Source organism: Typopeltis vanoorti, chromosome 10, assembly GCF_054136105.1.
Source record: "Typopeltis vanoorti isolate ZY-2024b chromosome 10, IOZ_Tvanoo_1.0, whole genome shotgun sequence".
Lineage (NCBI taxonomy): Eukaryota > Metazoa > Arthropoda > Arachnida > Uropygi > Thelyphonidae > Typopeltis > Typopeltis vanoorti.
Genome location: NC_143558.1, coordinates 48,988,252 through 49,009,858, shown reverse-complemented (window position 1 = coordinate 49,009,858; position 21,607 = coordinate 48,988,252). Strand labels below are relative to the sequence as shown.

The following is a 21,607-nucleotide window of genomic DNA, read 5'->3' as shown; positions in this document are numbered from 1 at the left end:
GCAGGAGGAGGGAGTAATGATGAATCATATCTGAGAAGTGGTGGTCAGTGGGTCTTGTTGGAAAACCAGAAAAGAGCTAATGTATATGCCTATGAATTCCAGATGTATTCAAAATAAAGAAAATGAAATTGTAGCACTGATAGAATTCATTCAGCCAAAAACTGTTGGAATAAGTAACACGCGGTTGGACAAGGATGACATTCTCATATGAATAGAGATGGAGGGATACGTAGTCTTTCATAAAGAGAAACAGGACAGAGGGAGAGCACTGTTGATGATGTCAGAAGAGTTGTTCCCATTGAAGGTGGAGTGGTTTAAGCAATATGGTGTGAAGTGGAGGTGACCTGGTAGTGTGGTAAATGAGGAGGTACAAGACAGTTGGTGGTAATTGGATCCATGAAGAGTATAAAGTGCATGCAAGAAAGGTGACGAGCATGGTAAAGAAAGAAAAGGTGCAGTATGAGAGGAGATTTGCTGGTCAGGCCAAGGTTAATTCAAGGGAATTTTTCCACTGCATGGCAAGCAAGAGGAAGAATAATTATGGCAGATTAACATTGGTGGATAGACATGGCAGCAGACTAACAGCTGCAAAGCATATAGTTGAATTATTGAACGAGTACTTTATCAGCATATATCATACTGGTGTAAATGATCCAGGGCAAAATATATAGAAGAGAGGCAAGTATTAGGAGAATTGGAAGTGAAAGAAACAGAGGTGTATCAGATGTTGGTTGGGTTAGATGTGAATAAGGCTGTGGGAATGGATGACCACGTATTCTTAAGGAATATTGTGGTGATATTCCCACATATACTATGGGAATATCACCACATATTCTTAAGGAATGTGCACCGCAGTTGGCTATGCCCTTGACCTGGTTATTTTATTTATTTATTTATTTTTTTTTTTTTAATGTTCGGCCCATATCTGAGAGGTTGGCTAGTCAACCTATAGTACGTTAGTACTGTATATGGGTAGTGGGTTGGGAAAGGAGAAACTTGTTTACATTTGATTTAAATGCCTGTATGTTGTATTCCTTGGAAAATACATCAGGGGGGGAAGACTGTTCCGCAGTAGCAGGGATGAATGAAGAGGAAAAGAAACTTGTTCTGTTTTTTTTTTTTTTTTTTTAAATAACGAAACCTGTGGTGCGTTCATAATTAGAAGAAACACACGTATAAAGCACAGTGAAAATTATATTTAATTGTTAATATTTCATCCTAAGTATCTTAGGACATCATCAGTACAGTATTTAAACAAAAATTAGAAATAACATACAGTTAGGGCGCATGATTACAATAGAATCTCATGAAAACGTGCATAACGTGCTAAAGTAGTACAAAAAAAAAAAAAAAAACATTAATTATTTAACACAGTTTTGTATGATAATTTCCCATACTTTAGGAATAGTAAGAACGTCGTTGCGGTTTAGGTTTGGTCTGTGTAGTAGGGCTTCAGAACTTTCTTTGTATAAACGTTCATGTTTAAATAAAGATCTATGTAAAAGTTTAGCCTTTTCCCAATGGATCCTATGGTTTGGATTTTCGATTCCGTGTTGAGAGAGGCCAGATTTCTGCGGTTTAAGAAGACGAATGTGGTCTTGATGTTCCGAGATGCGTTTCTGAACAGACCTACCTGTCTGTCCAAAGTAAGATAATTTGCATGAGCATGGAATCTCATAAACACCAGGTAACATCAAGGGTGAGAATTTGTCCTTAGGAGAAGGTAATAAGTTGTAAATTTGGTTGATAGGTTTGTAAGTAGTGGCAAAATTGTATTTCTTCATAATTTTAGAAAGACGTTCTGAGATGCCTTTAACGTAAGGTATGGGAATCCTATGCACTTCTTCCTGTCTGGTTTGATGTATGCAGAAGTGATTGATGATTTTTTGAGTTGTTTTGGGATTATATCCATTTAGGATGGCTGTATTTTTGATAACTTCTAATTCATGGTTTAAAGATTCTTCAGAGGAGCAGAATTTGTGTGCTCTGGAAACTAGTGATTTAATAATGCCAGATTTCTGAGATGGATGATGAGCAGAAGAATTGTGAATGTAGCGACCTGAGAATGTAGGCTTGCGAAAGACGGAAGAGGCGATGGAACCATCTTCTTTTCTTTTGATGTGTAAATCCAAAAAAGAGATACCCTGTGGAGATTCTTTTTCTAACGTAAAGTTGATGCGATGATGAAGAAGGTTAATTTTATCTAGAAACAGTTGTAATTCAGGTTCGGGATGATTCCATACTGCAAATACGTCATCGACATATCTTAGCCAAATTTTTGGTTTGGGTTCAAAAGTGAATATTTTTTTTCCTCAAGGTGTTCTAGAAACAAATTTGCTAGGTTTGGTGATAATTGCTCTCCTTACGAGCATTTTGATGAGCTTTTAGGAGACCCACTCCAGATGTGAGAGCAGTATTCGAGAGCTGGGTGGATTTGTGATTTGTATAATGTTAACAGCTGTTTAGAGGTGAAGTAGCATCTTGAGTGAAAGAGAAAACCCAGTTTTTTGGAAGCTGAGGATGCAATGGTTGTGATGTGTTTATGTCAGGAGAGGCTTGATGTCAGGGTAATTCCGAGAAGAGAAATTTCATCTTGTCTGGGAATTTGAGTGTTATCGAAAGGTCAAATTTACAAGCAAGAGGAAGGAACAGCAATGGGATCTCCTTTATCACCAAACCTAGCAAAACCTTTAAACCATGAATTAGAAGTTATCAAAAATACAGCCATCCTAAATGGATATAATTCCAAAACAACTCAAAAAATCATCAGTCACTTCTGCATACATCAAACCAGACAGGAAGAAGTGCATAGGATTCCCATACCTTACGTTAAAGGCATCTCAGAACGTCTTTCTAAAATTATGAAGAAATACAATTTTGCCACTACTTACAAACCTATTAACCAAATTTACAACTTATTACCTTCTCCTAAGGACAAATTGATGACCCTTGATGTTACCTGGTGTTTATGAGATTCCATGCTCATGCAAATTATCTTACTTTGGACAGACAGGTAGGTCTGTTCAGAAACGCATCTCGGAACATCAAGACCACATTCGTCTTCTTAAACCGCAGAAATCTGGCCTCTCTCAACACGGAATCGAAAATCCAAACCATAGGATCCATTGGGAAAAGGCTAAACTTTTACATAGATCTTTATTTAAACATGAACGTTTATACAAAGAAAGTTCTGAAGCCCTACTACACAGACCAAACCTAAACCGCAACGACGTTCTTACTATTCCTAAAGTATGGGAAATTATCATACAAAACTGTGTTAAATAATTAATGTTTTTTTTTTTTTTTTGTACTACTTTAGCACGTTATGCACGTTTTCATGAGATTCTATTGTAATCATGTGCCCTAACTGTATGTTATTCCTAATTTTTGTTTAAATACTGTACTGATGATGTCCTAAGATACTTAGGATGAAATATTTACAATTAAATAATTTTCACTGTGGTTTATACGTGTGTTTCTTCTAATTAATTAAAACTTGTTCTGTGGGTTTCAAGGTGTACTGTGAAAGGATGTTGGGTGGCAGTTGTACATGTTCCAATGGGCTTGGTACAGAGAGGGGAATTATTGATGCTGTTTCAGATGAACATTTCCCATGGAAATATTTATAGAATATACAGGTTGCAGAGACCAAGCATCTAAGTGAAAGTGAGAGGAGCGAGTTGGTGAGAGATGGGTTATTTATTAGACTAATTGCTCTCCTTACGAGCATTTTGATGAGCTTTTAGGAGACCCACTCCAGATGTGAGAGCAGTATTCGATAGCTGGGTGGATTTGCGATTTGTATAATGTTAACAGCTGTTTAGAGGTGAAGTAGCATCTTGAGTGAAAGAGAAAACCCAGTTTTTTGGAAGCTGAGGATGCAATGGTTGTGATGTGTTTATGTCAGGAGAGGCTTGATGTCAGAGAAGAGAAATTTCATCTTGTCTGAGAATTTGAGTGTTATCGAAAACAATGCTGGGGGAAAATGTTTCTTTTTTGTGAGAAATAAGACAGAACTGGGTTTTACTAGCGTTGAAGTTGACAAGGTTATCTGAGCCCCAATGGGGCTCAGACTTGGAGGTCAAAATTAAGGGCAGTGGTGGTGGCTGATGTTCTGTGGGTTGAAGTGAGTTGTATAGAGTAGGGTTTGTCAAATGAAAGGGAGGAATGTAATGTGCTGTCATCTACACAACTGTGTATTGGGTTAGAGGTTAACTGAAGTAGGTCATTGATATATAGAAGGAAGAGGGTCGGTGAGAGAACTGAACCTTGCGGGACCCCCAGCATTAGTTGGGTGGTGAGGATAGGGAGGCATCTACCATCACATATAGTGTGCATCCAGACAGGAAGCTGGCAATCCATCCAGAAGTCCTGAGGCAGTCTAAATGATGGGAGTTCGCTTAGTAAGCCTTTGTGCCAGACTTGGTCAAAGGCTTTAGAGATATCAAGTGCAACTACTTGGGATTCACCGAATTTCTCCATGGCATTTGTCCAATGATGGATGATGCATGAGAGTAGATCTCCTATTGAACGGCTCTTTGATGGAATCCGTACTGGTGGTCGCTTAATAGCAAGGTACCTTCAAGGTAGATTAGGAGTTGAGAGTTGATGGTTTTCTCCATTACTTTAGATAGGACTGAAGTGAGTGACATAGGGCGGTAGTTATATGGTAGTGATTTGTCACCCTTTTTAGGAATGGGTTGAATATAGGCCAGTTTCCAGATTTTGGGATATATAAACCAGTGGAGTAAGAGAGTGTGTACAGATGGCATAGGATAGGAGTCAGTTCTGGGGCACAGACCTTCAGGATAATTGGAGGAATGTCATCAGGGCCAGGAGACTTTTTTTGTGTCTAATTTAGACAACAGGTTTGTGATATCTTTTTGACAAAAGGATACAGGGGCATTGTATGTTGGACAGTTGGAATGACTGGAGGGGCATTTGCCATTGTCAGTTATGTGTGCATTGGAGGCAAAGTGTGAAGGCAGGAGGTTAGCTTTTTCTATGGGTGATGTTGCAATTGAGCCATCTGGGTATGATAGAGGTGGGAATACTGTAGGGCAAAAGTTATGGCCAATTGCCTTGGCAAGAGACCAAAAGGCATACCTGCCGTTTGGACAGGATGCAAGCTTCCTGCCCATTCAAATTTTATTTTTGAAGTATTGATAATTTTCTTGCATCTGTTTTGGGCTTCAGTATAGGCATTGAATGATGATGGGGTTCTGATTTGAGACAGTTGTGGTATGCCTGATTTTTCATTTGTACAGCCTTGGCACATTTTTTTTTTAGAGAACCAAGGTTTAGTTAGGGAACGACAGTTCTGAGTAGTGTGGAGGAATGTATGTTTTCATGCCCGTGAGGATTACTTTGGTGATACGTTCAGTGCATATGTTTGGACTGGAAGACCGGAAACAATAGTCCAACCATGGGAATACAGCATAGTAGTCTCAGAGACTGTCCCATTTGGCACTTATAATGCCAAACTACTCTTGTGTGGGAGTGACTGTGTAAGCATTGTTGCATGGGGGAGGAAATGAGCACTAAGTTGTGGTCAGAATTTAATGAAAGTCTTGCAGTGAGTAGGATTCCTAAGGAGAGGAAAGAAGGCAAAATAGTACCACTCCACAAGCATGGTTCTAACTCCAACTATAGGCCAGTCTGTATAACTGCGGTTGTAGTCAAGGTGTCAGAGAGATTGGTAAAGAATAAAATACAGAATTGGGTTGATGCATATAGCATCCTTTATAATGGTCAACATGATTTGTAAAGGTAGGTCCTGTTTTAGTAATTTACTTGCATTTTATGATAAGGTGACAAGTGTGTTAGATAAGAGAGAATCATATATAGTGATATTCTTAGTCTTTGCAAAAGCGTTTGATAGATTACTATGTGATAATTTGGTGTACAATCTGCAGAGAATGGGAATAGATAATATATTGGTTAGATGGATAAGAGATTGGGTCTCTGAACAATAACAGCAGGTTGTGTATGATGGAGCAGTGTCTCAAAAAAGCAGAATAACCAGTTAAACAGTAGGGACACAAGAACAGAACCCCAGGGTTCTGTTCTTGTGCCCCTGCTGTTTAACTTGTTTGTAAACGATATATCGTGTGGATTGACTGGGGATCTTCAGTTATTTGCTGATGATGCAAAGTTGGAAGAATTATAAGTAGCACTGCTAATGCTGAATCCCTTCAGGATGATATGAATAGACTTTTTACTTGGACAAAAGAGTGGGGTTGTAGTTTTAATATCAATAAGTGCAAGGTTAGTGCATTTTGGAGTGCAGAAATATACGGTTGTGTACTATATTGATGGTGCTGTACTGCAGGAAGTGGATGAGATTAGAGATTTGGGAGTGATGGATGACAGTAAACTAAAATTTAGAGGACATATTGCTAGTATTGCACATCGTAGTGCTGCTATGACACGAAGTATTCTAAGATGCAAGGATAAGGAAGTGGTTGTGCCACTGTTGGTCAGACTACACTTAGACTATTGTGCTCAGATCTGGTCACCTGGTTTTCAATGTGATGTGGAGACATTGGAGACGGTCCAGAGATGAGTGACTAAGACAATATCAGGAGTTTGGAATGCTGGCTATGGAGAGAGGTTGAAGAAATGTGGATTGCAGAGTTTGGTGGATAGGAGGAAGAGAGGTGATATGATAGAGATGTTTAAGTTAGTGAGAGAATTTTATCAGATTAATCCAGAGAGGATTATAAAAAGAGTAGAAGGTGAGAGGGAAAGAACCAGCGGTCATTCCTGGAAGTTATGTAAAAAAGTGTGGTGAAGAAGGGTGTGAGAAGTATATTTTTTACATGGAGAATTATCAGTGAATGGAATGCATTACCACAATGTGTTGTTAATTCAAGGAGTGTTAAGAATTTTAAGATTCTATATGATAAATATGTTGTCAATTGAATGAACACCTCCCACGATGAGTCTGTCAACTCCATGGGGGGGGGGTAATAATAATTTTACTTATGTTTTTTATATGGTTGTTAATTCAAGGAGTGTTAAGAATTTTAATATTCTATATGATAAATATGTTGTCAATTGAATGAACACCTCCCACAAAGTCTGTCAACTCCATGGGGGGGGGGGGTAATAATAATAATAATTTTACTTATATTTTTATATGGCTGTGCAATAAATTTATGCTTAATAAACTGTGTTGTATACTTAATTTTCTGTTTAGCAGATTAAGTATATAACAAAAACATCATCACACTATGATGTATTTAGTATCACTAAATAATTTTTAAATTTTCAATTTTTTCTGCTAGCAAAGAAGTAGTACCAGAACCTATTGTTTTACAAATAAAAAAAAAATAAGAAGCACTGGTTAAACCTATTCTGGTATGTTGTCCCTTCTCTTTCCAGAACCCGAAAACCTTGTAGACAATCATTATGGCATGTGATAAGCATTTCTCACTAACTTATGTCTCTATCAAGATCACCTCTTTTTTTTTTTTTAACCAAACTATGGAAATTATGTTCCTCCTTTAATTTAGCATTATAGCTAATATTCAGTAAACCTAATATTAAATTCCTTAATATCAGGTTTCATTAAGTATTTATGAATATGTAGCTGGTGAGTGGAATAATGTACTTAATGAAAATGCAATGAATGAGTTTAAGACACGATTTGATAAGCTTTGTGTCTTAAAGTAGGGATTTCCAGAAATGAGTTTTGACTCCATAGAGGTCTCTGATAAATAATAGAATAACGGAGTTTCTGACAGCAATTGGTAACCATGTCATGGAAATGATATGAAAACTGGATGCTGCTTTCTGTATGTGTAACATGTTTAAGAACACCCCCCCCCCACCAAGAACATTTCTCCTACTCTTCTTTCCTTTACCTGTGAAACAATTTAACAAGATGCCACTGGAGTTAATAATAATAAAAAACCTCCATCAAGAAATTTCCCCACACACACCCTAAATTTAAAAAAGATAATAAAAAAAAACTTGAAATAACTTTACAAAAACTAACAGAACCATTTCATCAACATTTGGATCATAAATACCAACTTGAATGATGTGCATCACCATCTACAGATAACCAAATGTGACCACCTGTTTTTGTACAAAACCCTACTGATACAATAATTACAGTCAACCTCAGCTGTCCAAATTACATTCTGTGTGATACCTTTCACCAAAAGTATGGTACATGTGCTTTTTTGTATGGTCTGATATGCCTTGTGGTTTAAAATTTCTTGCCCATGTATCACTCATCTGCTGTCTCTACCACTCTCTCGATTCTGAAAATCACTCTTTGACCCTCTATCCTTCAAACAATTTCCTGCAATTCAAATGTTATATCAGCAAAGGCATCTTCCTTAGTGACTGCAATGTCCAAAACTCCAACTGGCTGCTTTTTTTCCAGTTCTACTGATTGAGCTGGAAGAGAAACTGAAGTAGACAAGATTGGGATGAACAATGCTTTAGGTCATATGGGAGTTGTGCCTTCAGGTATCTTGCAAAAGCTGTTGGGAACAATTTCTGTCCATCTGTGCTCTGCCTCATCAAGATGCACTAAATATTGCAGCAGCATCATTTAAGGATAAAGCTGAACTCATAGCACCATTCTTCTCATCTAACTTCTGCAAATACAACCAAGGTAAATCACTTTTAATTATATTTGTAACAGCACTATGTACCCCCCCCCCCCCCCTGTAGTCCTCTGCCAGAAAACAGTAGAAGAATCTCAAACACCTGGACAGTAGGACCAAAAATGGCTTCTGGTCCTAATGGGATTTCCTAATTATACTTAAGAAGTGTGCTATGAATAAATGTCTGTCCTTTATCATCTCTACACATATTATGCTCAGCTAGCATCCAACCCAAAGACTAAAGCAAATCTGCATTCCAACTTTTATAATTGTATCAAAATTTTTCATTTTCTGTGTGTTACTAATGGTGGAGAGTGTTCTCGTTTCAGATTTTGCTACTAATGTAGGTGTTCCTCAGGCCTCATATTTCATCTATCCTTTTCCCCATGCACATACATAATATTCTATCATTGACCTCAAATCCTATCCATAGATTAGATGATAACACTCTTCATTCTTCCTATGTGTATGAAAAATCTTGCGGCATACAAACATCTCAAGCTTCAAGAGCTACAACCAGCATCCCGAACTTTGATCTCCATATCTGCTTTCAATGAATTGATGACAACCTAGTCACTTCAATGCTTCCAAAACACAATTTTGTCTTTTTTTCTTGCAAAAAACAAACATACAAAAAAACTTAGTTCTTTTCCACTTATCTTTGATAATGCTCATCTCAACAATCAAGATCATCTCTATCTCTCTTCTCAAAATGACATTGCTCAAGAGCTACTTTTCATCCGTCAGCTTCTGACCCTGTACAAATCTCAAATCTACCCAAAACTGATATATATCTCAACATTTGGAGTAGTGCACCAAAAACCTCTCTTAATAAAAATTCTTGATGCTGTCCTCTAGAAAAGGGCAGTTTGGCTAGTTGCTAACCCTCTCACACATAAATTATCAGTTTCTGCATTCATTGTCCTTTCTCCAGATATTTTAATGGACAATTTCAGAACTGTCATCCATTATTCTCCAATTTTCTATTAAAACTACAAAAACATAAGCAATAGCTGCCCGACATCCATTTATCGTTGAGTTGCTAGTGCACCAAATTTGCTACTTTCGTCTTTCATTCCATCCACTTCTGCTTTTCCCCAAAAAGAATTTCCTAATGATTACAACCTTCAGCTCTTCAAAAAAAAACCTTCAGCTCTTCAAAAAAGAATACAACAGATTACCCTTTTCTTGATCCCTTTTCAACACAAGCGATTGGTAAATTATATATTCAGTTTAATCCTTTATCCAAGTGTAAGCAAACAAAGTTTTCACTGAAGTATCTTCAGGACTGGAGCAACTCCTGGCAAAGGTGGACTGAGTTCTCATCACTTTCCTTAGTATCCCATAATGTAAAGCACATCTCCTTGCAGACATGTATAATGCTTTGCATTGTGGGGTCACTATACCCAGACCAGTTTCAACTTTTATTGAGGTCTCTTCAGTGGGAGCCAGACCTAGAGGTGATACCAAGATTGAAGCAATGCAGAACTCATATTTCCATATGCCAGTTGCCAAAAGGTGTCACACCTTAATAAATTACTCTCCAACAAGCGATTAGTATGCGACAGATTTGAATGCCTTTTGCATGATATATATATATATATATAAATTCAAATTTTTTGATTTACAGATTTATACAACTTCCTTATTATGTTAAACAAAAATGAATCAAATTTATATTCTTACCTCTTCATCAATATTAATATAAGTACTCACTACATAATGCAATAATGTTATAGAGTTATCCTGAAAGGAACAAGGAAATGCAAAATAAATTATCGGTTTAAAATTTACTGATTTATGAGCATGAAAAATTATATACTCAAATAGTTACATTATGGAATTCTTATTTTTATATGCTATAATTTTGTTTCTGCAAAAGATAAAACTTAAAACAGATTTCTCCTGGAATATGTAAAACATCCAATTTATCATATTCGGTTATTACTTTAACTCTTAATAAAATTAAAATAATTTAGGATGCAGAGTTATATTTTGCTATATCTTGTCATACTCAAATATCAAGTTAAAAACTGTCAAGAATTAAAATTTCTAAACATTTTAATCTCTTGTGCAAACCATAAAAAAGATAAGAAATATCTAATGCAGCCAGATGTTACATCCCATAAATGCAAATAGATGACAGAATAGCTGATATATGTTTGCATTAAGAGATGTTTACTACATTTTTGCTAGTTTTTATATGTTCAATATCAATAAGGAAAGTATAAATTTTGACACTATTAAATTTATAATTTGAAGAATGTCCTTAGAAGGTTTCATCGTTGGAACTATTAAAGAAACAGAATAAAAGTCCATTATATATTCCAGAAGTAAAGAAAACCAATCCATATATTAAGAAAAGCAAGAATTCTTGAAGGGATAGCCTTCTTCTTGTCTAAAAGTTATTGACATCAGTAAGATATAGCTGACATGTCTCACTGATAAGTAGAAGACTGCATACACTTGAGTAAGGAGGATAAATTAAGTGGGAGTTAAATGGATGAGTAGTATCTTTAACCAGATGATATAGTTAGTGAGATAAAATGAGGGGTAAAGTATATTCAAAGAGGACAGAAAGAAAAAGATTGGGAGAGGGCACTGCTGATGAAATGCAGCCCAAAAATAATGAGTTCCTATTTTGTATTTTTGTCCTCTTGACCTCTATCTCAGTCTGGTGAGATACTAACTGGTATTGACCAGGATAAGCAAACAATGATGTGGATGGAAAGCATTAGCAAATAAGTTCAATGAGTCAAGGGCAAGTAATTATTATGGGGGGGGGGATTTCAATAACAGAACACAGATTGGAGAGAGAGGAAAGGATACATATGCAGAAGGAAATGAAATTTATGCAGTTACTAAGTAATAAGTACCTTAAGGCAAGAATTTGATGAAAGTGCTAGATCCAATAATTACATCAGGAGATTTTCTGTAACCAAGATGACCATACTGCCTGAATGGTGAGTGTTCGTGTAGTCTTGACCTGGGAGGCGACTAAATGTGTGAAATTCAGTTATGAAGGAGTACGTGTGGAATTAGAATTGGTATGCAAACTCAGGAGACTGTTTGGAGCAGTGCCATGTCATAAAAAACTGTAAGGGTTGGATGTTAATAGTGCATGGGAAATGGTAAAGAGGCGTTTGAATGAAGTAATAAAAGACTGCATACTTAGAGTAAGGAGGATAAATTAAGTAGTTAAATGGATAAGTGGCATTATTAACCAGAAGCTGCAGAAATACTGCAGAGGGAATTTAAAGAGAAAGGTGATCAGCAAGCACACAGGAAGTACAAAGCACAGTACCAATAGTAAGGAAGGCACAATAGTACAAGAGGAAATCAGTTGTGCAAGCCAAAGATAATTCCCCAAAAGGTTCCTTTAGTATGCGGTAAGTAAAAAGAAGAGTGATTACCATAGAACAATTCTGACAAATTCCAATGGTAGGAAGGTAACTGAAGTAGATGAAATTACTGAGTGATCGCTTTGCAAGGATATATCATTCAGGTAGGGAGAGCAGTAGGGGCTGATGTGGATATAGAGGTAAATGAACTGGAGATGTATAACACATTATATAACAATGATCTGAACACAATTATGGGATTAGATGGCATATCAGCTCACATATTCCAAGAAATGTTTTTGGGACTTTTTCAGTGCCTTTGACCAGCTTTTTTAATTTAAGTCTCGGCTCTGAGGGATTGTAAAGCAGCAAAAAGAGAGGAAAATAATTCCTGAAAGTGCTAGATCAGACAAACAGCATGAGGGACTAGTAGTGTGTCCCAGTACTCGAACTACTGCTGTTCAGTTTGTAAATTAACGATATAGGAAATAATCAGTTCTTTTCTGATGGCAATGATGACTGGGTAGAGCAATAAATGAATAAAGATGATATAGGCTTGCAACACGAATTAAAGAGACTGGCAGTTGGACAAAGGAGAATATCTATATCTTTCATGATGATGTTCCAATATATATGGTGATATATTGGAAGATAATGATATCCTCCTCAGTCAGAGGAGAATATCATTACAATAATAAAATGTGATAGGTTCGGTGTATACAGGGAGGACTGACAAGATAGGAAGGGTGGCCATGGAGACTTACTAATGATAGCAAAAGACTCTAATATATAAGCTGAGTAGAAACTTCAAATGGCAGTAGTAGCATGAATAATAGTCTCAGGCTGTTTGATGTGAGATAGAAATTAATAAGACAAAATACACAACTGTATGATGCAACAGACTAGGATCTTTCTGAAGAAATCTGAACTGCATAGACAGAAAAATCTTACAGATATAAAAAGAATTATCATTATGGATCATTTCTATTACTGAGATACAGATTGAAGAAAAGAGAAAGCGTTTAAGTTGAGAGAAAAGAATTTACAGAATTACTCAGGGATAACTATCTCATGTAGCATGTGATGGCAAAACTTGCGATATGAAAGTATTGGATCTGGTAACAGCAAGTACTTCTGTTTACCAAATATCTACCATCATATCTGCCAGTCAAGAATAGTGTTCATTCCAAAGAAGGAAGATGCATCTATACCCTCTGACTACTTACAGTTGCTCCTGTTCTCTTAACATAAAGTGTTAGTTAAACATCTGCAGTCATACATCCAACATGATTTTAGGCAGCAAGCTTACATCTCTTCAGATGGCTGTGCTGAGAATATCTTCATTCTTTCCTCTCTTCTCTCTGAATCCCGATGCAAACTTTGGTTTCTCTTTATAGCATCCCTGGACCTCCAAAAAGGCCTTTGAGAGTGTGTCACTTCAAGCTATACTTCAAACTCTGTCTACTGCAGTGTGTCCAGAAGCTTTTTTCACCAACACATCAGATTATGTAGGTGAGAAATTACAGCACTTAAGCCAAGGAGATCCCTGCCCCCGCCATTTTCTTGAATTGTGTCAATGAGTTTCTTCACTCTTTTCAAAGTCACTGTGGCTACTCTCTTTACACAACCACTATTAATTTTATGGTATTTACTGATGACCACAGCATCTACTAAAGAAGGTTTGAAGGAACTCCTCAAGTTTATCAGATTACTTGGTTACTGAAGAACACTCTGAGATGCAGAAATAAGGGTTATTATACCTCTTTATAAGGCACTAATAAGATCCCATCTTAACTATTGTGTGCAGATCTAATCACCTGGGTTTCTTGGAGATAAGGAGGCAAATGACCAAGATGGTGTCAAGGTCTATGGAGTACACCTTATGAGGACAGGTTTAATATTTCTAGGTTTTTGGATGATTGGTCGAAAAGGGGCGATATGATTAAGACATACTGAAAGGTTTTTAAAGGATCAATAGAGATGAAATTTTAGAACAGCAACGGTGTGAGGACTAGAGATTATTTGCACTGAGAGTTCCGAATGAGATGTCAGAGTCTGTTGTGGGTGGGTGCCATGACTGTGAATGAGTTCAAAGCAAAGTATGATAATAGATATTGGGTGAATATTGGATAGTGCTTGACATTATGTTCATAGACTAATCAAAGACTCATCTTTGATGAGTCTATGAATTCTATGGAGTTGCCCATGTAAAATAATAAATCTCGAAAGTGACAAATGTGGTGTCCAAAAAGATACAAAAGAGTTATGGTATGTTGAGAAGAAGGGCCATGATAACAAATTAGTCAGTGCATAAGTTACACAGGAGGAAGAACAGCGTGCAGTTTGTGGAGTGTAAAGCAAGTTCAATACACTAAGGGACTTTTACATGGGAATAGATTTGGAGTTAGGTGTTTGGAGAAAGTATTATGAACTGAGCATTTTGAAGTGCAGATATTGAAATTAAGCGAGATATACAAAATGTGAGAGGAAGCTTGGGAAGGGAAGATATTGCAGTTCATGTATACTAATGCCAGAACTGTCTGGAATAGGGGGGGGGCAGAGTTTTTGGCATTGGTTCAATTTGTTCAACCTGACTGAAGGTTATAGGCATTAGTGTGACTTGGTTGACAGAGGATGATATAGAGATGCCATGGTTATGTGCTATTATTGTTAGTATTACTATACAGGTTAAATCCATGGAAAATCCATTACATAATGGATCTCCCATGATGAGTCTTCTGACTCTTCATTATTCACACACCAGTCTAATATTATTCACACAATACTGATCATATCTCTCCTTAAACTAATTCACTGATGAAGCACTCACAGCAACCTCTGGTGACTCATTCCAACCTTTCACTACCCTCCAAGCAAAATATCTAGTCCTAACACCCTTGTTAACCACATTCTTACAAAATTTCAACGGGTGATACCTTCTTCTCCTCCTTCCTTCTTACCATTTACTTGAAAAAAAAAAGATTTCAGTGTGAATCATAAAACCCTTTTAATAACTTATATGCTTTTATCATGCCTCACCTTTTTTGCCTATTTGCTAGTTTTTGAAACTCAATGACTGTCAATCTATTTTCATAGGAAGCATTCCATAAATCTGCCACAATCTTTGTCACTTGTCTCTAGATCCTCTCCACCACTTCATCCCCACAGTAATCCAGATGGGACTTATTAAACCTTATACAGGGAACAATAGGCATCACACTTTGCCTCCAATGCACATATAACAGACAATGGCAAAAGTCCCCCCAGTAATTCCAACTGCCCAACATACAATGCCCCCTGTATCCTTTTGCCAAAAAGATATCACAAACCTGTTGTCTAAATTAGACACAAAAAAAGTCTCCTGGCCCTGATGGCTTTCCCCCAATTATCCTGAAGGTCTGTGCATCGGAACTGACTCCTATCCTATGTCACCTGTACACACTCTCTTACTCCACCGGTATATATATATATATATATATATATATATATATCTCAAAACCTGGAAACTGGCCTATATTCAACCCATTCCTAAAAAGGGTGACAAATCACTACCATCTAACTACTGCCCTATCTCACTCCCTTCAGTCCTATCTAAAGTAATGAAGAAAACCATCAACTCTCAACTCCTAATCTACCTTGAAGGTATCTTGCTATTAAGCGACCACCAGTACGGATTCCGTCAAAGCTGTTCAATAGGAGATCTACTCTCATACATCATCCATCACTGGACAAATGCCATGGAGAAATTCGGTGAATCCCAAGTAGTTGCACTTGATATCTCTAAAGCCTTTGACAAAGTCTGGCACAAAGGCTTACTAAGCAAACTCCCATCATTTAGAAAACCTCAGGACTTCTGGATGGATTGCCAGCTTCCTGTCTGGATGCACACTATGTGTGATGGTAGACGGCTCCCTATCCTCTCACCATCCAACAAATTCTGGGGTCCCACAGGGCTCAGCTCTCTCACCGATCCTCTTCCTTCTATATATCAATGACCTACTTCAGTTGACCTCAAATCCAATACACAGTTTTGTAGATAAGAGCACATTACATTCCTCCCTTTCATTTGACAAACCCTACTCTACACAACTCACCTCAATCCACAGAACATCAACCACCACTACCCTTAATTCTGACCTCCAAGCCATCTGCCAATGGGGCTCAGATAACCTCGTCAACTTCAATGCTAGTAAAACCAAGTTCTGTCTTATTTCTCACAAAAAAAAGAACCATTTTCCCTAGCACTGTTTTCGATAACACTCAAATTCTCAGACAAGATGAAATTTCTCTTCTCGGAATTACCTTGACATCAAGCTTCTCCTGGCATAAACTCATCACAACCATTGCATCCTCAGCTTCCAAAAAACTAGGCTTCCTCTTTTGCTCAAGATGCTACTTCACCTCTAAACAGCTGTTAACACTATACAAGTCACAAATCTGCCCAACTCTCGAATACTGCTCTCACATCTGGAGTGGGGCTCCAAAAAGCTCTCTCAAAATGCTCGACTCGATACAGAGGAGAGCAATTAGACTAATAAATGACCCATCCCTCACCAAACTCACTCCTCCTGCTTTCACATAAATGCCTGGTCTCTGCAATTTGTATATTCTATAAATATTTTCATGGGAAACGTTCATCTGAAACAGCATCAATAATTCCCCCACCCTGTACTAAGCCCATTGGAACATGTACAGCTGCTGCCCCACATCCTTTCACAGTACACCTCGAAACCCACAGAACAAATTTCTTTTCCCTCTCATTCATCCCTGCTACTGCAGTATCGTGGAACAGTCTTCCCCCAGACGTATTTCCCAAGAAATACAACATACAGGCATTCAAATCTAATGTAAACAAGTTTCTCCTTTCACAACCCACCACCCATATACGGTACTAATGTACTACAGGTTGACCAGCCAACCTCCTGTACATGGGTCCAACATAAAAAAAAATAATAATAATAACGTCTCTATTCCTGCTTGTTAGGGTGTTCAACCACCACATAATTTGATGTACTGTTTTGGTTAACATAGGCTTTAGTGAGACTTGGCTAAGAGCAGATGATGTAGTTACAGGAATAGAACATGAAGGGTTTAGTATTTTCAGAGAAGATAAGATGGGGAGAAGGCTATTGCTGATGATAGAATATTAATTGTAACCAAAAAGAATAGGAGATAGGAGGGGAGGGGGATGGCTGTTCATTTGAATTAGTCTGGTGAGATTGAGGCCAGTAAGACAAAATATACAATTGGTTGTTGCTATAGGCTAGCGAGATAATCTGGAAGACATGCATCGGCAAATTAGTACAGGCTGAGTGATTGTTATGGGGTGCTTCAACTATGGAGATATAGATTCAAGAAAGAAAGAGCACATGGCAGGAAGGAAATGGAATTTATACACCTATTAAGAGATAATTACTTGAGATAGCATGTGATATAGGGGCAGTGGTGGATCAAGCACTTGGAGGGCCCCAAGCGCAACCTAGTTTTGAGGCCCCCTTGTTCTAAATACTAAGTAATGCTATCAAATCAATTTATTACTTAATAATAAAATAATGATCAATCAATTGTTTCCTTCAAAATAAATCTCTATTTTTAGTCTTTTGCAGTCACAGATATGATCATCATAACTCATTACTGTTTATTGTAGCATTTAAAATAAAATGCAAAATATGATATTAATTATTTATTAATAAAAAAATAGGAAAAATTACATTGCATATATTATTTATTGCAGAAAATTTATGTAAAATTTACATAAAAAATTATTAAAATTTATCTTTAATAATTATTAAAATTTACATTAAAATTATTAAATGCAGTTGAAACATTAGAACAAGTATGTACATACATTAGAATTGTAAATATAAAAAACTAAATTGGAACTTTTCTCGCTTTATGTTTAGCGAATTTATCAATAATATATTCATAATCTAGTAACTGAACTACATCGTTTTCTATGAAAATCATTGACAAATTAGTTAAATGCAACTGAGTTAACGAATTTCGTAAATAATTTTTAACATATTTCAAAACCGAAAATGAATGCTCACCACTAGCGTTACAAATAGGTATTGTCAAAAAAATTTTTTAGGATTGTTACTACATTTGGAAATGTTGACTGCAAACCTCCAATTAATAACTTGTACATGTCAACGGGATCGGTGATTTTTTCTCCTTTTATGAATGCAATAAAATGAAGTATTTCATCTTTAAAATATTTAATGTCCATAACTTTATATTTTGCAGTTATTCTGTCCGCTCATTAAATTTAACATCAGTCATTTTAAAATAGAAAAATAATTAAAAATCCTTTAGTACACCAGTGTAACTGGCAGTTATCCTAGATATTTCAGAAATGAGTACGTCACAAATAACATTATGCACATTTATTACGAAATTTTGTTTTTCAGTAAAATGTCTCTTATTATGAGTAGTTTCTTCAAATTGCAATTTTCTTCTTTTAAACCTGCCCACCTTGTAGTTTCAGTTTTATGTTAAAAACTGGCATTGTTCTCAATTTCATCGAATTTATTCCTGACATCTATGATAAATTCAGAAAGTGATTTCAAGAGATTTGTCCTCCCTAACAATAAATTGTACTGCATGTCTTGTAATGATTTGCTGCTACTATTTTTTTGTTGTAACAACTTATCCCATAAAACTATTAGTAAAGCGGTTTCGTATTCAATAAAATATACTGATAGTTTCTTTGCCTCTAATTTACTCATTGGTTTTTCATTGTCGGACATATTAATTTGAATTAGCAGGTCCGACATTTTGATAATTAGATTTTAATGATGAAACTGCATCTGCTCTTGATGCCCATCTAGTGTCAGTTATTCTTTTCATATGTCGAGAGATTGAATACGTGTCATACTGTTTATGAGTATATTCCATCACCGAGTAGATGACGAGAAATATACATATAAATTTTGAATAAAGTCAAAATAATGCAATATGCCAGAACAGGATTTCACAGCACAATTTCCTATTAAATTTAGGTTATGGCTAGCGCATGGTAGATAGGTTGCTGTATCAATATGATATTTTATTCTAGCTTGTAATCCGCTGTATTTTCCAGCCATATTTGCTGCATTATCGTACGTTTGACCCCTACAATTTTTTATATCTATAGATAACTCTCCTAAAAATTTTAATATACGATCTGATCTGTTCTAAGTATTTAGAATCGTGATTTTCAATTTTAAGGAATCCAAAAAACCTTTCTTTTATATTTCCATTTTTATCAACAAATCTCAGAATAAAAGTTAATTGGTGCACATGAGTTATATTGGGAGTAGAGTCTACAATAATGAAGTAATAAATTGTCCCTTGAACTTCAGAAATTAAATATTTCTGCACTTCGCTGCCTATTAAATTTATAAATTCATCACATATAATGTGCGATAAATAATTCACTTTGCCTCTACCTGGATTACAGAATCTTTGCAAATGACTTTTCGAAAAACTATCGAATTCCGCAAGATACTCGATACAACTTGTGAAATTTCACCTTCGATTGGGATCTACATCTTCTCTTTGGCCATGAAATGCTAATCCCAAACTGGCCAATAATTTCACAGTGGCACTCACTCGTTTTAAAATGGCTTGCCGATACTTTTGCTCTGAATCTATTTGCTTTTCCAAGTGCACATCGATGTGCTCAGTAATCGATAATCGTTTCTGGAGAGTTAACATTGATTTGAAATGACATGGGGAAGATTCGTGTTCTTTCAAGCTTTGGGCTAAATTTCTCCAGTCATTGATTCCTGTTGAAAATTTTGTTTGTAATCGGAAAACAGTCTGCACACATAACAATAGACACATTTACTTGTTCCTGAAAATAATAACCATTGATGAAATTCTTTGGTGTCATTTGCTTTCACACAATAAAAATTAGGTTTGGAAATATTTCTATAGTAAGATCGGTTCCTATATGTATATTGTAGTTTAAGAGTTGTAATATCTCCAGTGTTACATGGTTTATTGATTAAATAGTATTCTATCATTTTATCAGATAAATTCATTGGCCATAATGCAATATCATTGGGAAAATCACAATGGTTTTCATTTTTACTACAGTCTGCTGAAACTTTGCAAAATTTGTAATGTTGTTTCGATTGCTCTTCACTGTTTTGTTCTTCATTAGGAAGATCTATAGCACAAGGTTTTAATCCTTCAGATTGTTTTCTGATCTTCTCTTCCTTTCCAGTTCCTCTTCAGTTATTTTGTTCTTCATCGGTAATATGTATAGCGTCAGTTGTCGATCTTTTTGTATGTATTTCGATTTTCTTTTCAGTTCGCTCAGTTAAAATTTAGTCAGTGAATTTCTTTGCTGCAGTGCAAATTTTTCCTTTTCTTTTAACCTTTTTGCATTTCACAGGAACTTTTTTATTCATTCGCACAGTTTGCAAGAGAACATCAACTGCGCTTATTTGACTGGATAGTAGGTATGTAAACACACAAAGAATTTTAAATATTATTTATTACTTAAGATATTTTCTCACAGTCAAAAAGGAAATTTTATTGGTCAGTTATTAAGTAGTAAAAACTTTTACTACTCCATTTGTCGTTCGACGAATGGCAACTTGTCTAGATGAAGATGGTATCTGTGCCAGAGGTTTGCAGAATGTATCGCTTTAGAGGCCCCTAACAATCAAAGACCATAAGCGCACACTTCTTGCACCTGTGCGATGGTCCACCACCATGTAGGGGACTAGTGTGAGAGTATTGGTCACCGAATCAGAGGTGCTATCTATAACCAAGGTGAACACATTGCCTCTGAATAGTGAAAATGACTATGTGGTATTGAATTGGGAGATTGTACAACATGAGAAATGTTCTGCCAAGAAGGGGTATATGTGGAACTACAAAGCAGGTGATTATGAGAGGATTAGGAAGAAGCTTAAATCTGTGCCATAGTAGTGCATGGGCGATAGTTAAGGTTCATCTAGAGGAAGCATTATTAAATTGTAAACTAAGGTGAAGAGGATTAATCAGATAGGAGTTAGATGGATGAGTAATATCATTAAGCATAAGCTGCAGAAAAAGAAAATGCTTTGGAGGGTATATAAAAAGAAAGGTGACCAGCAAGCTCATAAATAATACAAGGCTCAGACAAGAAAGACAAAATCAGATTATGAGAAGAATTTAGCCGAGCAAATCAAAGGAAATCCCAGGAGAGTTCTTTTGTTATGTGACAAGTAAGAGGAAGAATGCTTATGAAAGATTAACCTTAATGAGTGATGATGGTAACAAGGTAACAGAAGCAGATAAAATAGTCAAGTTACTGACTATTAAATTATTTAAGGAATTTACAATGTATACTGGAATATTAATTAAAAGAAACTTTAATAAATACCCCCTGTATTTTGGAGCTCATCCAAGCCAAATTTCCTCCTGATATCTCAGCCCTATTTCATTTCACAATGAACTCAGGCTATTTTGTTTGGCAAGGAAAATTCTACAAACAGATAGAGGGAACAACCATCGGTTCACCACTCTCCCCACCTCTGGCCAACTTCTTTTTGGAGTCTTTTGAAGAGAAAGCCTTCAACTCAGCCCCACAAAAACCCACAGTTTGGCTTTGCTACATTGATGATGTGTTTGCTGTTTGGCCACATGACTCAGATACACTCCACT

At 36.3% G+C, this 21,607-nt stretch overlaps 1 protein-coding gene across 1 annotated transcript in view; it reads right to left on the bottom strand.

Moving 5' to 3' along the window:
- The window catches only part of LOC150102406 (uncharacterized), a 357,402-nt gene that overhangs the window by 85,317 nt on the left and 250,478 nt on the right, over positions 1 to 21,607 (bottom strand). Inside the window, exon 15 of the mRNA XM_090399570.1 lies at positions 10,311 to 10,370. Coding sequence (XP_090255696.1) covers positions 10,311 to 10,370 — 60 coding nt within the window. The remainder of the gene's footprint in view (positions 1 to 10,310; positions 10,371 to 21,607) is intronic.